The 16,696-nt window shown below is 43.5% G+C and overlaps 1 protein-coding gene across 2 annotated transcripts; it reads left to right on the forward strand.

The window, feature by feature from the left end:
• The first annotated feature begins 1,970 nt into the window (after positions 1-1,970).
• On the forward strand, positions 1,971-12,796 carry prdm1b (PR domain containing 1b, with ZNF domain). 2 transcript variants are annotated; one of them, XM_073483639.1, is made up of 6 exons: positions 1,971-2,141; positions 5,475-5,594; positions 7,076-7,319; positions 9,266-10,191; positions 10,297-10,425; positions 10,830-12,796. In XM_073483639.1, the coding sequence occupies exons 1-6, from the start codon at positions 1,971-1,973 to the stop codon at positions 11,397-11,399; spliced, it is 2,160 nt and encodes a 719-aa protein (XP_073339740.1). In that variant the 3' UTR covers positions 11,400-12,796. The 2 variants fall into 2 exon arrangements, with proteins under 2 accessions (XP_073339740.1, XP_073339741.1); XM_073483640.1 differs by lacking the exons at positions 1,971-2,141; positions 5,475-5,594 and adding an exon at positions 6,641-6,755.
• The last annotated feature ends 3,900 nt before the right edge of the window (positions 12,797-16,696 follow it).

Consider the following 16,696-nt stretch of genomic DNA (forward strand, 5'->3'; position numbering starts at 1 on the left):
CACAGGTGAAAAACCTTAATTTCACAAGCCCATGGGCACATATGAGGAAAATAACTGATACTGATTCCACGTGACAATTTTGGTGGACTCACATAAAGGCATAATTGTTTTAAGGCATTTTTAAATTTGAAAACACAAATGTTTTTGTTTTTTTAACACAGACTGCATGTTTACATTTTAAAAAGTCACACTCTCTTCTCTGACCGTCCATATGTTGCTTTAAACGCTCTCTCCTGTCCTGGCTATTTTTACGCAGATCGCCAGGTGAGGCGACCCAGAGCTCGATATAGACTCCGTATGTCTGAAAGTAAAGGGGACGCTCACCAGACAGGTGTCTAAGTCCCTTCCCAGAGTGGCGTGAGTGGATGACCTGCCCTACATCTGTACCTGTGAGTGGGTTAAGAGCACCAATCAGGGCCAGGGATGTATCTGTGCGTGAGAAAGAGGGAAAATGCATGTATTTCATTTTTTTATTTTTACTTTTTCCTGATTAAATCAAAAACATTTAAGAAAAAATGTGCTCATGTGTTTGTATAGGTTCTCTTATATGTGTGTGTGCGCATGTGTGTGTGTGTGTGTGTGTGGCAGGGGTCTTAAGGGTCTCGGTTAAAGATGTTCTTCAGTGAGATGTAGGTCAAGGAGATACAGTGGCAGCAGATTGCTCATTAAGTGCCAAACCAAGCAAAAGTCTATGAGTGTGTTTTTCAGTGGCAACAGGCCAGCCATCTGCTCTCCCTTTATTCATTCATTAACATGTCTTCTTTGTGTGTGCGTGGACGTGTGTGTGTGTGTGTGTGTGTGTGTATGTGTCCAAGCATTCATCACAACAGCCCACTTGCTGGCCAAGTGTACAACGTCACTGATGTTGTTGTCCAAAACCAACAGTTGTGTGTCAGATGGCTCGGTCACATGACCACGGCGGCTTGCGATTGGCCGGGCCGTTGAGCTAAAAAAGCTTGGCGCAATCCAAGGCTCATGAGTTTCTTGGTGACAGTGACAGAGTGAACACAGCAAGAGCGGATACCCAAAGGATCTAACTGAGAGGAATCCCTGAAAACTGAAGAAAGAAGAGAGAGTGCAAGGAGGAGAAAGGAGATTTTAAAAGAAAAGCAATCGAGGGATGACATAGCCAAAGAAATGAGGATCCTACAGCTGAATGAATGTGTGAAAGTAAGTCATTTTTTTTTTTTTTTTTTGCTTGCAAGGATAACGTTGGATGAATAAGAGACAGTTAAGTGGCACAGAATGAGCAGAAAAGGACAAGTTGACCGATTGGCCTCATAAGAAACGGCTGGTTAAACTGAATGGCGAGTGCTGGGATGATGGCCAAGAACAGTGTCAATGAACTTTGCTTCTTCATGAATGGAGCTGGCTGCTTGAATAATGAATGGCATTTTTAAATAGTGGGAGATAGTGAGTCTCAGAAAAAGTGTGGCAATTACAGCCCTAGATTTTGTTCACTTTGGAGGTTGCTGCTTTAGTAATGTTTGACTTGTATAAAAATAAGTTTTCATGCTCAAGGTTGGGGTGAGCTGGCTCAGTTTGCAGTGGGTCACAAAAACAAACTTTAAAGTCAGGTTTCTCTCTTTCAAAAAATTCACTTTAAACGGCTCATTTGTACGAAAGTTGATTTTTTGAATCTCATTCCCAACTAATCAAATACTGACGCTATGGGATTGTATGTCGGGTCGGCTGCCATCCAGAAACCAAAGTCAGTACTTGACGAGCTGGGAATTCTTACAGACTGGACTTTAGTTTAAAAGTTAATGCGATACAAACTAACGTCTTCTCTCCTTTCCTTTTTCAGATCTTGAGCTTTAACCAGCGTACCTAAGAAAAGGGACCTTCCCAACCAAAACCAAAGTACTTTTATACCAAAGCAACCAAAACCAAACAGAAACGAACCAAACTGAAGCCAAGAAGCCCGAAAGCCTGAATCCATCGCTCACAGTTTATTCTACACTGTCAACATGAAGCTGGATAGCACACGGGGAGACATGAGTGGCTGGAGGGAGATGGACTTCGCCCTCAACTGCACCTACATTGTGCCGGACCAGGTGTCGGACCCCAGCTTCAGCCTGCCCAAAGCCATGACGTCCATCCCACGAAACCTCACCTTCGAATACGGCACCGACAATGAGGTAAGATTGTTTATCTGTTGAGGTACAGAACGGAAAATTTAAACCAAACAAACTTTAACCGCGACTTTAAGCTGCTTGCATCGGCTGATGCTGTGTCTGAACCGTCAGTTTTGTCAGATTAAAGCTTTAGTGTTGACACCTCAACATATTAATTCTGTTACATAACATTCTGTTGGGCCATCTGTATCGGGCTACTTGGAAACAAAAGATCTGCTGACTAATGAGTTCACCACATATACAGCAGAGTGTACCGCATGTGTGTGAGTGAATGTGGGCCAGTGCACACGAGGCCACTGGCAGCTTGAGGTCAGGGGCCTTTCTCATGTCTCCTGGCCACCTTAACTTCCATTATGTCACGCTCATGTATGAGCCATTGTGCAGCTTCGTTACACTTCACTTGTTGCAACTCATGCAGACACTCGGGACGTAAACACACACTCCACTAGGTGATCTAATCACATCAACACTCTCGCCTCGCTTCTTTTTTACAACCATGTCCGGCCTCTTTATCACATACGTCGCCTCCCACTCAGGTGAGTCAGAAGGAGCAACACCCCTGGGCTATTTCCGTTCCGTCAAGTGACTGTTTGGCTCGCAGTAAGAGCCGACGTGTGCCTGAGCATGTTACCCACTTTAAAGCAGTGCAATCACGTCGCCGAGGAAGGTTTCAATAAGGGGTATTTGTTCTGCAACTTAAGAGAGAGTCCCCATCTTAAAAGGAAGACAGAGAGAGAAAGATGTCACACTTCTTCTGTAGTCGCTCTTAACACGCAGCACTGCGGTCGGCTTCGCTGGCCCCTTCCTCTTTCTGGCAACACTTTCTGTCGTCGTTCCTCTTCCCTGGCTCTCACACTCTCATCTCTTCTCTTCTCTATGTGCAGCGTTTGAGAGAAAAGCATGCAAACTAAAGTGATAAAATCTCTTCAAGAGCTAATTTCGATCCCCCAAGACCTTGTTTACCGGCCCAACGCGTCTTACAAAAAGCTTCACACGCACTCACAGCGTGGTTTTACCGTTTGCTTGTGCTCACATGCCGTCAGTCCCAGCTGATCAATCAACACACTCATGAGAAGGTAATTATATCTGACATCCACATGTGATAAGTGAGTCAAAACACATCAGATAAGAAATGAAACATGAAAACGAGGCACGAGCGCACACTCACATGCTTGCCAGTAATCTGCATTGCTTCAAGCGGGCCCTTGTCCACTGAGTGGTTTCCCTTCCTAAAGATGGTGTCATGTGAATCTTTCTCTCCTTGCCCTGTCGTAGACGGGAAATTCATTTCCTGCGATGATCATAAAACACAGCCGCTCCTTTGTGTGGGTTTGTTGGACGGTGTGCACACTTGTGTCGTCCTAAATGTAAGGCATAGGTCATGCAGTTAACAGGAAGGCTCAGAGGGAAGGGGAATTTTTTTTTTTTGATACTCAGGTGAGCTTATGATACACTTGTTTCTTTCTGATAGATGAGAGGAATTGAGACTCTGAAAGAAAACTTTGAGAACGGAGTCATTGGTCATGCACACTTTTGACATTCAGGAAGATTGTTAGGCCCACTTATCTTTCTATTCCACCTTATCTAAACTTCCTTTTCCTCGCATTTTTGCTCCGAAGCGTGCCAGGAAATGCGACGAAGGGTGGAGGGGGCACGTGGCAGATGGGGCATCAGCAACGGGTGCCAGCGAGCCGAGAGAGAGGCAACGGAGGGGATGGGAGGGAGGAGCTGGGGAGAGGATGGTGTGTGTGCATGGGGGTGGGGGGATTTAGGTTAAAACCAGATGATTAACTTTCGTTGGGGACAGGCAGCCGGCCAAGCATCAGGCTTCAACCTGGCGGCCGCACAAGCTATTTCGAGAGGGTTAAGAAAAGACGAGGGATTGGGGGAAAAGGAGGGCGTGCAGCAGTGTAATATAGCGTGGGTCCACTTAAGAACGCCCCAACCCTCTTTTCTTCCGTTCCTCAACACCCTTCCCTCCCCCTTCGAACTCCCCTCCCTCCCCCATCCTCCCAACCTGGCTGAACTGAGCGGTTAAGCAGCGGCGGCGGCCACAGCGATTCGTTAGTCACGCAACGCCAGCGAAGCACAATGTCGCTGTCACACCGGCTCATCGCATCCAGGAATCACCTCACTTGCCTCGACGGCTGCTTGACACACACACACACACACACACTCCTGCCGCCCTCGATGACCTGTTGTTTCTAATTAACTGCTTTTACATAATTTAATGAGTCTTATCTTCACAGTGTGGTAAATAATCACAAGGTGTTCAGGTGTTTGGCTTTTTTTAAGGTTTGACCTTTACAAATAAAGGCCATGAAAATCCTTCTGGGGGTCAGTTTGAATTACGATCCCTCAATGGCAGGAAGAAAGCGTGTGTTTATGTATGGGGGGTTGGGGAAGGAGGGTATTTAAGGATTGAACACAAAGCTCCTCAAGACACCGAGGCTGTGTGCCACAGACGCTGCTGCCTGATGGCGTGTGTGAGTGTTTGGGTGTGTTTGCGACCAGGGTCTGACCCCAAGCCTGTGCAATTTCTATGAAAGTGTGAATCACAAATCTATTCTGCATAACAAAGACGACACTTTCAGATCCTGTGTGTCCTCCCTATAGATCATCTACCTCTGAAGGGTTGGAAATGACTCAATAACGTACAGAACATGTCGAGTTTTGCTCTTACCACATCTTGACAGAAAGGTTCCCGCTCATTGTACAGAAAAAAAAAAAACCATGCATTTTTCACTTTTGTCTGGACAAGTTTTAAAATACAGGTTGGAGGCTGATTTCCACATCTATAGATCAAACATTTTGCAATCAGGGCAGTTACGCTGTGAAGCAAACAGTCCATACAGCAAAATGAGTCAGTGTTGCCTTTAAAACTGATTTGTGGTCTCAGAATCAAAAAGTGTAGTACTGTCTTCTGTGCATTTTAAGTGCAGCTTTCATGAAGCCCACAGGACATACAGCAGGTGACACTGCTTCCTCTCTCTCCGGTGTTTATGAGGACAGCAGGTCAGAGATCAGTGGAGTAGGTCAGAGAAAGTGTAATTCTCTTCATTCGCTTAACTTATTAGCTTCGAAAGTGTGTCACCTTGCGGGTTTTAACTTGGCTCTAGAGCTGTCTGGGTCAACGTGATGAAGCTACCACGACTGCAACTCAGGCAGAGAACCTGCCAGACACAAACAATGGACAAAACAAAAGCATTGTGCTATATTACACTTTAAAATGAGAGAACTACCAACCTTAAAGGTGCAATATGTAAAATTTTTCAAATTCAAAAATGTGCTGACGTTAGATGGGAAATCTAATGATGTCTTTGGTCTGTGTTCCAGGTAACAGGCGTGTTCAGCAAAGAATACATTCCTCAGGGGACTCGTTTCGGCCCTCTGCAAGGAGATATCTACACCAAAGACAACGTCCCCAAACAGGCCAACAGGAAATACTTCTGGAGGGTAAGAGAAACACACACATACACACATGCAATCTATCTACACAAATTTACAATATACACAAACTCTATGTCTGGTCAAACTTAGGAATCAACAAGGTAATCCAACTCAGTGTGACAAATCTCAAATCTAAATTTAAGAAAATGGCCAGATGAGCAGCAACCGTTTCAGTCTTCCTCTATTATTCATGATAAAAAAAACAAGGTCAGTTACTCAGACAGAAGTTTCACATCCAAGTCAACACGTAAGGAAACAAAACAATGCTTTCACACGGATCACTCTGGCGCACAGTGGTTTTGCTAAAAATTTCAGAGGAAGTTGGAGGAACACTGGTGGCACGTAACGGCGGACACAGTCGTCAGAGCCTTACCGGCATTTAGTCCTATGCAACATGTGTCACATACACAAAGGAAGGGACTATTGTTCAACACACACACTCAGACAATCCTTTACCTGCCCCCCCCCTCCCCCCCCTTTTATTCCTCGAGTCATGTTTCTTATCTTTCTCTCTCGTCAAACTTATGTCACTTAGGAAATTTTTCTATTCTGCTGAGTCAATTCCCAAATGGGCTTTTCGCTGCCATCCTGTGTATTTTCCTTCCGGTTTTATTTCCTGTAAGACCTGTGCAAGGGGGTGTTCCTGCCCCAGGGCAATAGTGAAAGTCTGACGTACTCCTGGAGAGATTATCATATCAACCACATGACACACAGGTATATGATTGTGTGTGTGAACGAGCTGCCAAAAAAGCCATGCCTGCATGCCTGTATTTTTGGGCTCCCTGCCAGCACCTGTCTGGCAGGCAGCCAGACTCCCCGTCTTCCCTTCACCTTGTTTGTTGTTTCTTTTATAAGCCGACACTTTTTCACTGATCCTAAATAAATGTGCCGCTGCCGTGTGTTCCATAAAAATAAACGAGAAGACAGAAACAATGATATTACTGAGAAGTGAGAAGAAGAGAGAAAACAAAAAGGAGAAGGAAAGAGGGAGAGTGAGAAAGGCCACGCCTCCTTCCTGACGCTAGATTAAAGTGCAAAGCACAGGCGTAAACACACACACACGCTCAAGAGTTCAACACTGAGGACACACAGAGCAGAGCCGTAGGAGCAAAATATACTGACTGATAACTGAAGAAGGGAAAGGATATTTAACTGTACATGGCAGAGGTGATTATTCACACTTTTATCTGATATTCTCTATTTTTTTTAAATAGTTTTAAAGTTTGTTCTGATGATGTATTGATTTATTTCCATTTTTTTATTGATTGCTTTGATTTTATGTGGATTTTAGTCAGCATTTCAATCAGATTTGTGTGTCTTGAATTGTATTTTAAAAATTAAGAATTTGAGCATCATGTGCGGCAATGTCCCAACAGGTGGTAAAAATTGAACTATACTAATGAATTTTGACAATTAGTAAAGACAAATCAGAGTTTCTGTGTGCCTGTTTTAATCCACATCGTCTCTCTCTTCATCTCCTCCACCAGATTTACAGTGGCGGCCAGCTTCAAAACTTCATTGATGGCTATGACGTCAACAGGAGCAACTGGATGCGTTACGTCAACCCGGCCCGCTCCCTGGCAGAGCAGAACCTGGTGGCGTGCCAGAACAACCGGGACATCTACTTCTACACCATCCGCCCGGTGGAGCCCAACCAGGAGCTGCTGGTGTGGTACAGCCAGGAGTTCGCCCAGAGGCTCTGCAGCCAGCAGCAGGCCGACATCAAACAGAGTGAGTGCGGCAGGAGCAGAAGCTTCAGTTAAAAATAAACTCGCTAATATCTTGTTGCTGTGTATGCACATTTTAGTTGCTTTTGTTTTTAATGTGATGGAAGTTGATGGAGGTACTTTTTTCTGATCACCTACAACCAAAATAACCAACTCCATCACCTTGTGATCTTGTAAGAATCACCTCCAAGAATAACTTAGCGAGGGGAAATTACCCGCAAAGATTCTAGCTATTTTCATACTAGATCTGATAAAAACGACTGATTTTGATCTGCTGTGATTGAACACGTAGCACAAAGTCTGCGTCAGGACGAGGATCTCTTTTATCAGCAAAAATTCTTTCACTTCAAAACGAAAACAAAGGACACAGTTTTCCCTTCCTGTGAAAAACACTTGATGTTATCTTTGTCAGAAAAGATAGTTGATAGTTGGCTTGATGTTATTTCCTTCTGTCTGGCACCCTGCGGAGAGCCAAAGATTTATGTAAGGCCATGGAGGATGCACAAATCTCAGTGGTAGATGTGGTAAATGACGTGGGAGTTTGAAGGAGAGAGGAGAAATGGAAGGGGAATAATGGCCGGTCAAAGTACCTATGTGAGTCATTTGTTTTCAGCTATTAGTAGAACTGCAAGTCATACCCTCATCATCTTGAACGGTGAGGGTAAAATGACTCACACCAACTGGATACACCAGCTGCGTCGCCATTCAGCTCGGTGACTAACGCAAGGCGGTATCATTACATTGTTTTATACACTCGAGGGTTTTAAAAGCATTCGCCTCTCCTTTTCTGTAAAAGTCCAGGAGCGGTCATTGTTTGTCTTACGGGTTTGACTTTCTGTTATTCCGTGAAGGCGATCCAGTTTGGCGGCTTTGGTACTGCGGTGGCAGCACTTGAATTCACAAACCCAGAAGATATTATGAATGCATTTGGGCTTTACAAATACATGATTGTGCACCTGTAATAATCTAGAAAACATAGGAATGACGGTTCAAGTCCCTGCAAACTAATTCTTGTTTCAAGCTTAAGAAGAAAGGAAACCAGTGGCTGCATCTAAGATCACATTTAAATGTAAATGTAAAACACTTGGTTAGGAAAATCCTTAATGGGGATTTAAACACACAAAATGTAAAACAAGAAGCAAAATGAAAGAGGAAAGTAGCGTGAGAGATGTTGAAGAAAATCTACCTATGTGACTCAGGCATGAGATAATGTTTTAAAGTTCTAGTCGCGTTATGTTTAGCCTCGATCATCAACTTCCTTCCTCACTCTCTCCTGGACGTTATAGCAACAGGTGACCAAATTAAAGTTCCCGAGAATAAACTTGGTATTTCTCTGAGTTTGAACATTGTTTGAAACATTTATTAAATATATGACACAAGAAAGGTCTTTTTATGCAGTGGCATAATGTGTCTTCAAAGTTAGAACCAATAGTATAAAATAGGTTAAACCATCCAAAAACAGCGGTACAGCCCTTTAAAGGACTTTCACATGATGAACACAGAAACTTTCTCACACAAACAGAAAGAAAAGGGAGAAAAAAAAAAGGAAGAGGTGGTTCACATTGTCTTGTGGCCGGTAAGACAGCGATACCCAGAAAAGGTTGCACAAATGAAACTCAGAATCTTGTCGTCCTACAGCGCATACATGGACTCCCACACGCTTGATCACCAGCCTACTCTCCAACACCAAAATCACTACTTCGATTGACAAACAGAAACCTTCATTATATGGTTTACGCGTCAAGTCAAAACTGAAACTACTATCATTTACCATAAGAGGGAGTGCCTTCCGTGGGCGGATGTGTGATTGCGTATGTGAGGCATCTTGACTTGAATTTGGGAATTGATTAGATATGGAAGTGAGATCTTTTCTCTATTTGCTGCCATTATTTAAAGTCATCTAGCTCTTTGAAAATACTTATATTCATATTTTATTTTACTTTCTCGCAGAATACACGAGTTCTGATGAAGACCATGAGCCAGAGTACACCAAACAGCACCTACCTCAGCAGACATGGCTCAAGGAACGAACAAAAGAAGAGGTAAAAGAAGAGAGAGATGAAGATTGCGAGGAGAAGATAGACGTGGAGATTCTGGAGAGAGACACTCCGCCTGACACGCCTGACGACCAGGTCATGGACTTCAGCAAAAAGGTTGAGAAGGAGGAGAACAGCGACAGAGATCCAGAAGGGCGGGGGATCATTCCTTCACCTCAGCCCGAGCACAGAGAGCCCAGCCTGAGCTTGAATCACCCATACCTGCACCATCCCGAACTCCAGTCCCAGCACAGAAATCTCCCTCTACACCTCCACGGCCTCTACGGCCACAGGGAGGGTCTTGTTTCATCTTACCCCCTTTACCCTCAATCCAGACCCCTCCAGCCTGCTTACCAGCTCCTTCCTCCCTATGCCCCACACTATCCCCGCCTTCTCCTCCCCTCGTACTCCCCTCCCTTCCCTGGGATGCTGCCCTCAAGGGGATCCCTCCGCTACAGCAACTACCTGGGCACAGACGGACTCCCATATCCACCCATCGGCCAGCCCAATCTACTCCCGGTCTCCCTCCCCTACCCTCCGTCCCAGCAAGGGGGTTTGAAAGAACTCACACCGAATGTGTCGCCACCGCGAGGTGCCCCAGCCACCCCAGAGCTCTCCCCCCTCCCCAAGCCCGGCAGTCAGCATCAGTCTCCCGAGCAGTCGCCCTCTGCTTGCGAGGAAGCCATGAATCTCAGCCTGGCTACGACCAAAAGCAGCACGGCGCCGCGCAATGGCCCCGGCCACAAATCCCTGCCCTACCCACTGAAGAAGCAGAATGGGAAGATCAAATATGAATGTAACATCTGCTCCAAGACGTTCGGACAGCTGTCAAACCTCAAGGTAACAGCTTCAATCCCTCTATCTTGTTATCATGACTTGACTTAAACCAAAAAATTTTTGTAATTTTACACCGGTGCTCATGACTGTTTTTTTGTATGATCGTAGGTCCATCTCCGAGTGCACAGTGGCGAGAGACCGTTCCAGTGTAACCTGTGTAAAAAGAGCTTCACTCAGCTGGCCCACCTCCAGAAACACCACCTGGTCCACACGGGGGAGAAGCCACATGAATGTCAGGTATGTCGAAAATCATGACCTCAGAGTATGTTTCTGTACCAGCTTCTTTTCTGATCTCACAATGACGTTGATTTAAAATCGAGAGTGTGACTGTACAAACAACACACGCACATACCTCTCTGGTAACTCAGTCAAGTTTGATTTTCAATGAGCCACGACCCACCTTTTTTTCATAACAGCATCTTTATGCGCTTGTTTGCTAGTGTGACTTTATGGGTGTGAGTGTACAGAGAATAGAAACTAGTCTTACAAAGAAAGAAAATTAGAACTGGAATAACATGGTCAACCCACTATTAATGACAAAAAAAATGACATAAGTTCTTCCAGACAAACAATAAAACTTTTCTAAGGTGTTCAGTCATGTCAACGCCGCTCACCGAAACCTTTCCTTTCATGCCTTCTAGGTGTGTCACAAACGCTTCAGTAGCACCAGCAACTTGAAAACACACCTACGCCTCCACTCCGGGGAAAAACCATACCAGTGCAAGCTGTGCGGCACCAAGTTCACCCAGTACATCCACCTGAAGCTGCACCGCCGCCTCCACAGCACCCGTGATCGCCCCTACCACTGCCAGCTCTGCGCTCAGGCCTTCTTCCACCGCTTCTCCCTCCGCATCCACCAGCGCAGCTGCTGCCTCGCCAACTCCAACGCCCCCATCAACACGCACATGAAAGAGATGGTGGAGCGGTTCGACGCCAGCCAAGAGGCCGACACGCTCACGGAGACGGCGTCGGCGCCGCAGGTGGAGGAGGCCGTGGAACGCTGGTTGGCTCGTGCCTTGGAAGGTGAGGGGAAGGAGGACCAGAAGGAGGCCACCATACTGCTGAAAGCTCTGACGGCGGCGATTAACGCACCATCGATGCCCATGGCCCAATCAGCTACATCACACCACAGCTCTCCACTAGCCTATCAGGAGAGGGCCAGTGTTGTTCATCTCCACAAGCGGCCGGCAGTGAAAACAGAAGGACAGTGAGGGGTGGGGAAACAAGGACATACAGCATACCATCAACCAAGAAAAGAGATGTCGCCAAATAAAACTCCCGATATTGTCCGTGAAGGGCATAACGGGAGATATAAACTTCCATAATCCAATGAGCGCAGCACCAAAAGAAGAGCATTCCAAAGACTGAGGGTATTCAGTGATTGTACTTCCTCCCAAATGTCAGTTTCAAATATGAAATCAGGGAGGATGTTGTTAAGCTGTGAATTATTTAAAACTCTTTTCACTCAGGTAGAGAAGTGTTTGCTTTTTGTGCTTTAACTTATTACCTTTTTTTAAAAAATTTGATTTGTCTATATTTATTTAGTTGTGTGATAGTTTCTGCTAGTGTCTTTTTCATGTGTGCTGGCATTTCCAAGGAGATTTGATCTTTTAGGAAAACCACAAATGGACTCAGGAACAATATGCGGTCGAGTCTTCTCTTGTTATGTTGTGTTTTACTTTTGTGTGACAGTGCGTTTGAGCACTTGGGTGCATGTGTGCAACGAGTGGAAGTTTTTATATGAACGACAGGGCACAGTGACAGCACAAACCACCTTCCTGCTCCTCGACTGTTTGCACCTATTTTATTTATTTATGATAATACAAAGGGGAAAGAAATCAGGTATCTTGAAACTGTGTGTTAATAAGCAATTGCCAAAATCATAATCAAAGAACATGAATGTGTAGCACCGTTTTTTGGATCATTATTCAACTCAAAGGGAGAAAAGAGGGTCAGACAGAGCATTATTCACCTTTTTTCTTGATTATCCGGCAACTACTCACAGCTAATTTACAAAGACACACTATGCTGAACATAACCAAATGCCACGAAAAGAAACAAATAGACAAGATCCACTGAAAAATAGCTCTTATTCTCCTGCAACGTTTTTATGTTGACATTTAATGCTGGTTAACTCGCTTGATCGCTGTGTAGCTTTTTACTGGGTTCAAATGTTTCTGATATTTCATTGTCAACAAAGCTTTACTGTAAATGTTCACCTAAGCTTCATCCAAATCGTCATCCAGACATCGGTACCTCATATTCAGCATTGGACAGCAAAACCAAGCAACGCAGAAGCACAATTTTGCAACACTGTTTATATTTTCGTCACATAGCACTGGAATGAAAAATGCAACTTGATCTGTGTGCTTTTGGTGTTACCCAAAACCAGAGGACAATTTGTTCTTGCAAATTTGACTCCTGAGCCAGTAATGTTCCTTCTTTTATCATTTTGTAGTTCTATTTTCTTATGTACAATATGTTTGTCTATGTAGTTTATTTTTGGAAACAGGTTATGAGATGTTAAGAATTTATATGTGAGAGACTATTTTGATGGTGACTTTTATATTTACATGATGTAGCATATTAAAGATATTGTTTCTATACATCTACTGTTCTGCGTGTGTTTTTTAATGCTGATTTGTGGAACGATAGCAGAAAATAAATAATTTCTGCAATCCCATGTTAAAAGAAGCATTGCATGACTTTTTTGGCAGTGCACAAATGTCCCTCCAGTGGTGTGTTCAGACCAAACACAATGCAAATTTACCTTGCTTGGGTTTTACCCCAAAGAGCCAGAACACTGTACTGTACATTAGCTGTAAGCTAATGCCAGCTAAGCTGGCACAGCATGAGTCAGTTCAGCCTGTCAGCTGAATCCAGCACTCACCATCGACCCCCAGTTCTCTATCCTCTGCCCCTTCAAGCTCCAGTTAGCTGCAGTCATCTTTACAGTACATAAACACCCGACAACAGAGCTTACCTCCACGGATGGCTGCTGCTGTCAGATTGATAAACAGGAGTGAAGTGAGATCCACTTTTTAACCCCAAAAGTTAATAAAAATGTTGCTCAAGCTCTCCTCCTGTCCGTAAATGGCTCCAGAGCAGAATCCAATGTAAAATCCTTGGCACTCCTCAGCAAAGCCTTTGGAACACATGCAAATTTTTCGCTAAAGTTCAATTTTTTTCAATGGTGCAAATACACAAAATTTGCTCCAGTACTACATAATTTACTTGTCTTCTTAAACTGTCACAAATCCCTGTTAAAAAAATATTTTATGATGTGGCAACGTGATCTGTTAATGGTTTGGTTACGTTTCGTTCAATCAAGTACTTAAAATTTGTGAATCATCATGCTCTGAGATAAAAAGACAATGTTAAGGTTAGGATTAGGGTTAGAGATCTTTGTTGTCATGGTGGTAAAGGTCCTAACCTTAAAGCAGCAATTTGTAAGATATGGCCAGAGTTTTTGTTAAAAACATTAAAAGAATTAATTAAAATTTTCACCCAGAATGTGAAGAAACAACAGTGTTGATGTTATGTCAAACATGTCTGCATATTGTGTTGCATAGATGTCTCCTGAAGTTAGCATGCTAACCAGCTAGCCCCGGCCCATCCTGTCTCGTAACACCACTTTAAACTGGCAAGAGGCAATAGTCTGTCAGGCCTGTTAGGCCAGCTGTTAGCGTATTAAATGAACAAAATACACAAAAAAAATATCAAGAAATGAAATACCACACCTCCTGAATTCGAGTTCAAGTCATCAATGCAGTGTCAGAGCTTACAGGTGGATGGTGGTTGGAAAGTGGGGCTTATGAAAGACTATTTGAACATCAGCAGCAGTGGCAGCAGTATCAGCAAGTGACGGTAAAGGTTGAGCTGTGTGGTAGTGTGCGTGGTCTGGAATACAGTACATGTTGCAATGGGAGTGAGGCAGCAGTCTGCATGGACTAACAGGATTTACTTCATTTCATCCTTTGTCAGCTATTAGGTGTTCATGGACATTTCCTTCTCAAGTATTACTGTTCTTCCTCTTACAAAATTCCCAGTTTACGTAATGCTGCTACTGCAGGATTTTACAATTAGTATTAATGCTTGTTACCTGTAGTTTGGCCTCCGATAGTTTTAACAACTACACTACTCTAGTTTTGCTCCAACCTGTCAAACTGGCCCGTCTCCTTTCTAGCGAAATTACATTTAATTGTTTTCATAATTATGTTGTGCTGAACAATCATTTGCCTGGTATGTTAAGTAGCATTTCCTCATTGTTTGAATTGAAAACATATTTCATAGCTGCATAATATATTAGTTGTATAAAAGTAATTTAAAGGAGACAGGGCTGTGGAGGAACCTCCTATTTTAGTGACCCACTCTGTTGTGAAGCCCTCCAGGGGTCCATCCTGGGTCCCTTACTGTTGTCCATGTTCGTGCTCCCTTGAGTGCGGACAGACATATCTTTGCGATTCACTGTTACAGTCACGACATCACTAATCTTACACTTTGTGCAGACTTTTGGCCGAGGTTGAAGTTTCCCATTGGTGGTTTCTTGTAAACAAACAAAAGTGATATTCATATTCAGCCAAAACACACCAAAACACACTAGATCAATGTTTACTTGCAGTCTATTTTTCTCCACTTCCCAGTTTTGCATTGCCTCATTTGTTGGTTACCTCCGTCAGCTGTTGATCATCGTAATTGCGCAAAAACTAACGGCAGGATGTGAATGCTGCGACCCATGTACTTGCAAGCGTGCATGCGTATCTTTGTGCATGACGCAAACAAATCAAGGAACCATCCGTAAAAACAAAGCTCCATAGCGCAACTCAAAAAAATCCAGAGGATACATTTCGGGCTGTAACTTGACGGGGTCGTAAATGTTTACTTCATCTGAGACTCTTTACGATGATCAGGCCTTTCCTAAAGAGAGTCATACCTGCTGTCTTTTATTTAGAGATGGTTAAATTATATTCCACTTCACCCCTCTTGTTCTTCTTGTTTTTTATTTTTATTATCTGGTTGATTGATTTGGGACCTTTACAGATCATCATCATCATATCAAAGCAGCTAGACATGCATGTGGACATTCTGGCAAAACTCTAAGCTACAGTGGCATTGTTATTGGGCTTGTTCATGGTAGACAGGAAGACAAAGCACAAGCCCTTTCACAATCTGCTTACTACCCCCTCTTGCTGGTAATAACCTCTAGGAAGTCCCACGCTACGTCCCCCCCCCGATTTCGTTCACTTTTCAAGCAATTTCCTAGAAAATACAGGAAATGAAAGTAGTCAGACCTGAATGAAACTCAGAAAAAGCACTGCTTACATCAAGACTCGTCTATTACAAAATAACTGAGTGTGAGAACACAGATACTCCTGTTTTGGCGTCTAACAGTGGTTACAGTAAGGGACGTTGCAGGTGTTGAGTACCTCATGTTTTGTTTTATTTTAACACGTGTGCCAGTTTCAGATCTGAGTTAAAGTGGAGACATTAGTCTGAAAAAACAGATCTAATGTCAGAAATCTTGTCAACGTAACTGATTATTACCTCTAGAGCACAATTTTCTCTGACAAGACTTTTAAAAATAGGTAGTTTAAAGGGGCACTGTGTAGTTTTGGAGAAGAAATTCAAACTCAGAATTTCCATATTCACAATATTAATGAGGTAATAATACAAACTCAGAAATATTTATTTTTTCCATAATTGAACAAACAAGCTGTTCTCAGAGGAAAATTAGGTCCCCAGAACACTGTTTGAAGCTAGAAAGGTGGCAGGGTCCGCCACATATAAACAAAGTTAGACAGTATGAAATTGTGTTTTCCTTTAAGGTCAGTTTGTTTATTCAGTTTAGTTTGATTAGACATTAAAAAAAAATATCGTTCTCTTCTGATTAATGTCCTCCACACAACTACATATGCTCCTTTAAAGGTAGGTTTAAAACCTGAATCTATGACTCTGCTTTTCTCAAGACAACAACAGTGTCATGCATTTACGGGCACAGCGGGCACACCTGAACAAACCTGAAATACAATTGCAAATGGATCGTCTTTGTTCCATTGCAGTGAGGCACACTTTCAATCAACAAACTTAATAGCAAAGTTACTGTAAGCATGGTTTGCTCTTTACCGTAATCCTCTCAGTTTATCTGTCTCTGTCTCTCAACCACTTTCCTTTTCTTTTTGCTGCGCAATGACTCTTCATTCTATAGTATTTCCTCTTGTGATCTCTGCTGTGGGGGATAACCCCACAGCAGTCACCTACACGCCACTGACCAGAATAAAAACACCTTTAATGTGTGCTGACAAACTGCAGCGGTGACAGGAAATCCTTGTCTTCTGGCAGTCTGCCAGCTGCACTACCAGCTGCACATTTACTCTATTTTGCAACTACGCTATTGAAGCAACAGTTAGAAAGAACATTTTCTGATCAAGAGAAGACAAAAACATAAGAAATGAAAATAACAAATGCAACCAGTGTCTTTCACAGATCGGTAACCAGCCGAGTCCCCCTC

Source organism: Pagrus major, chromosome 16, assembly GCF_040436345.1.
Source record: "Pagrus major chromosome 16, Pma_NU_1.0".
Lineage (NCBI taxonomy): Eukaryota > Metazoa > Chordata > Actinopteri > Spariformes > Sparidae > Pagrus > Pagrus major.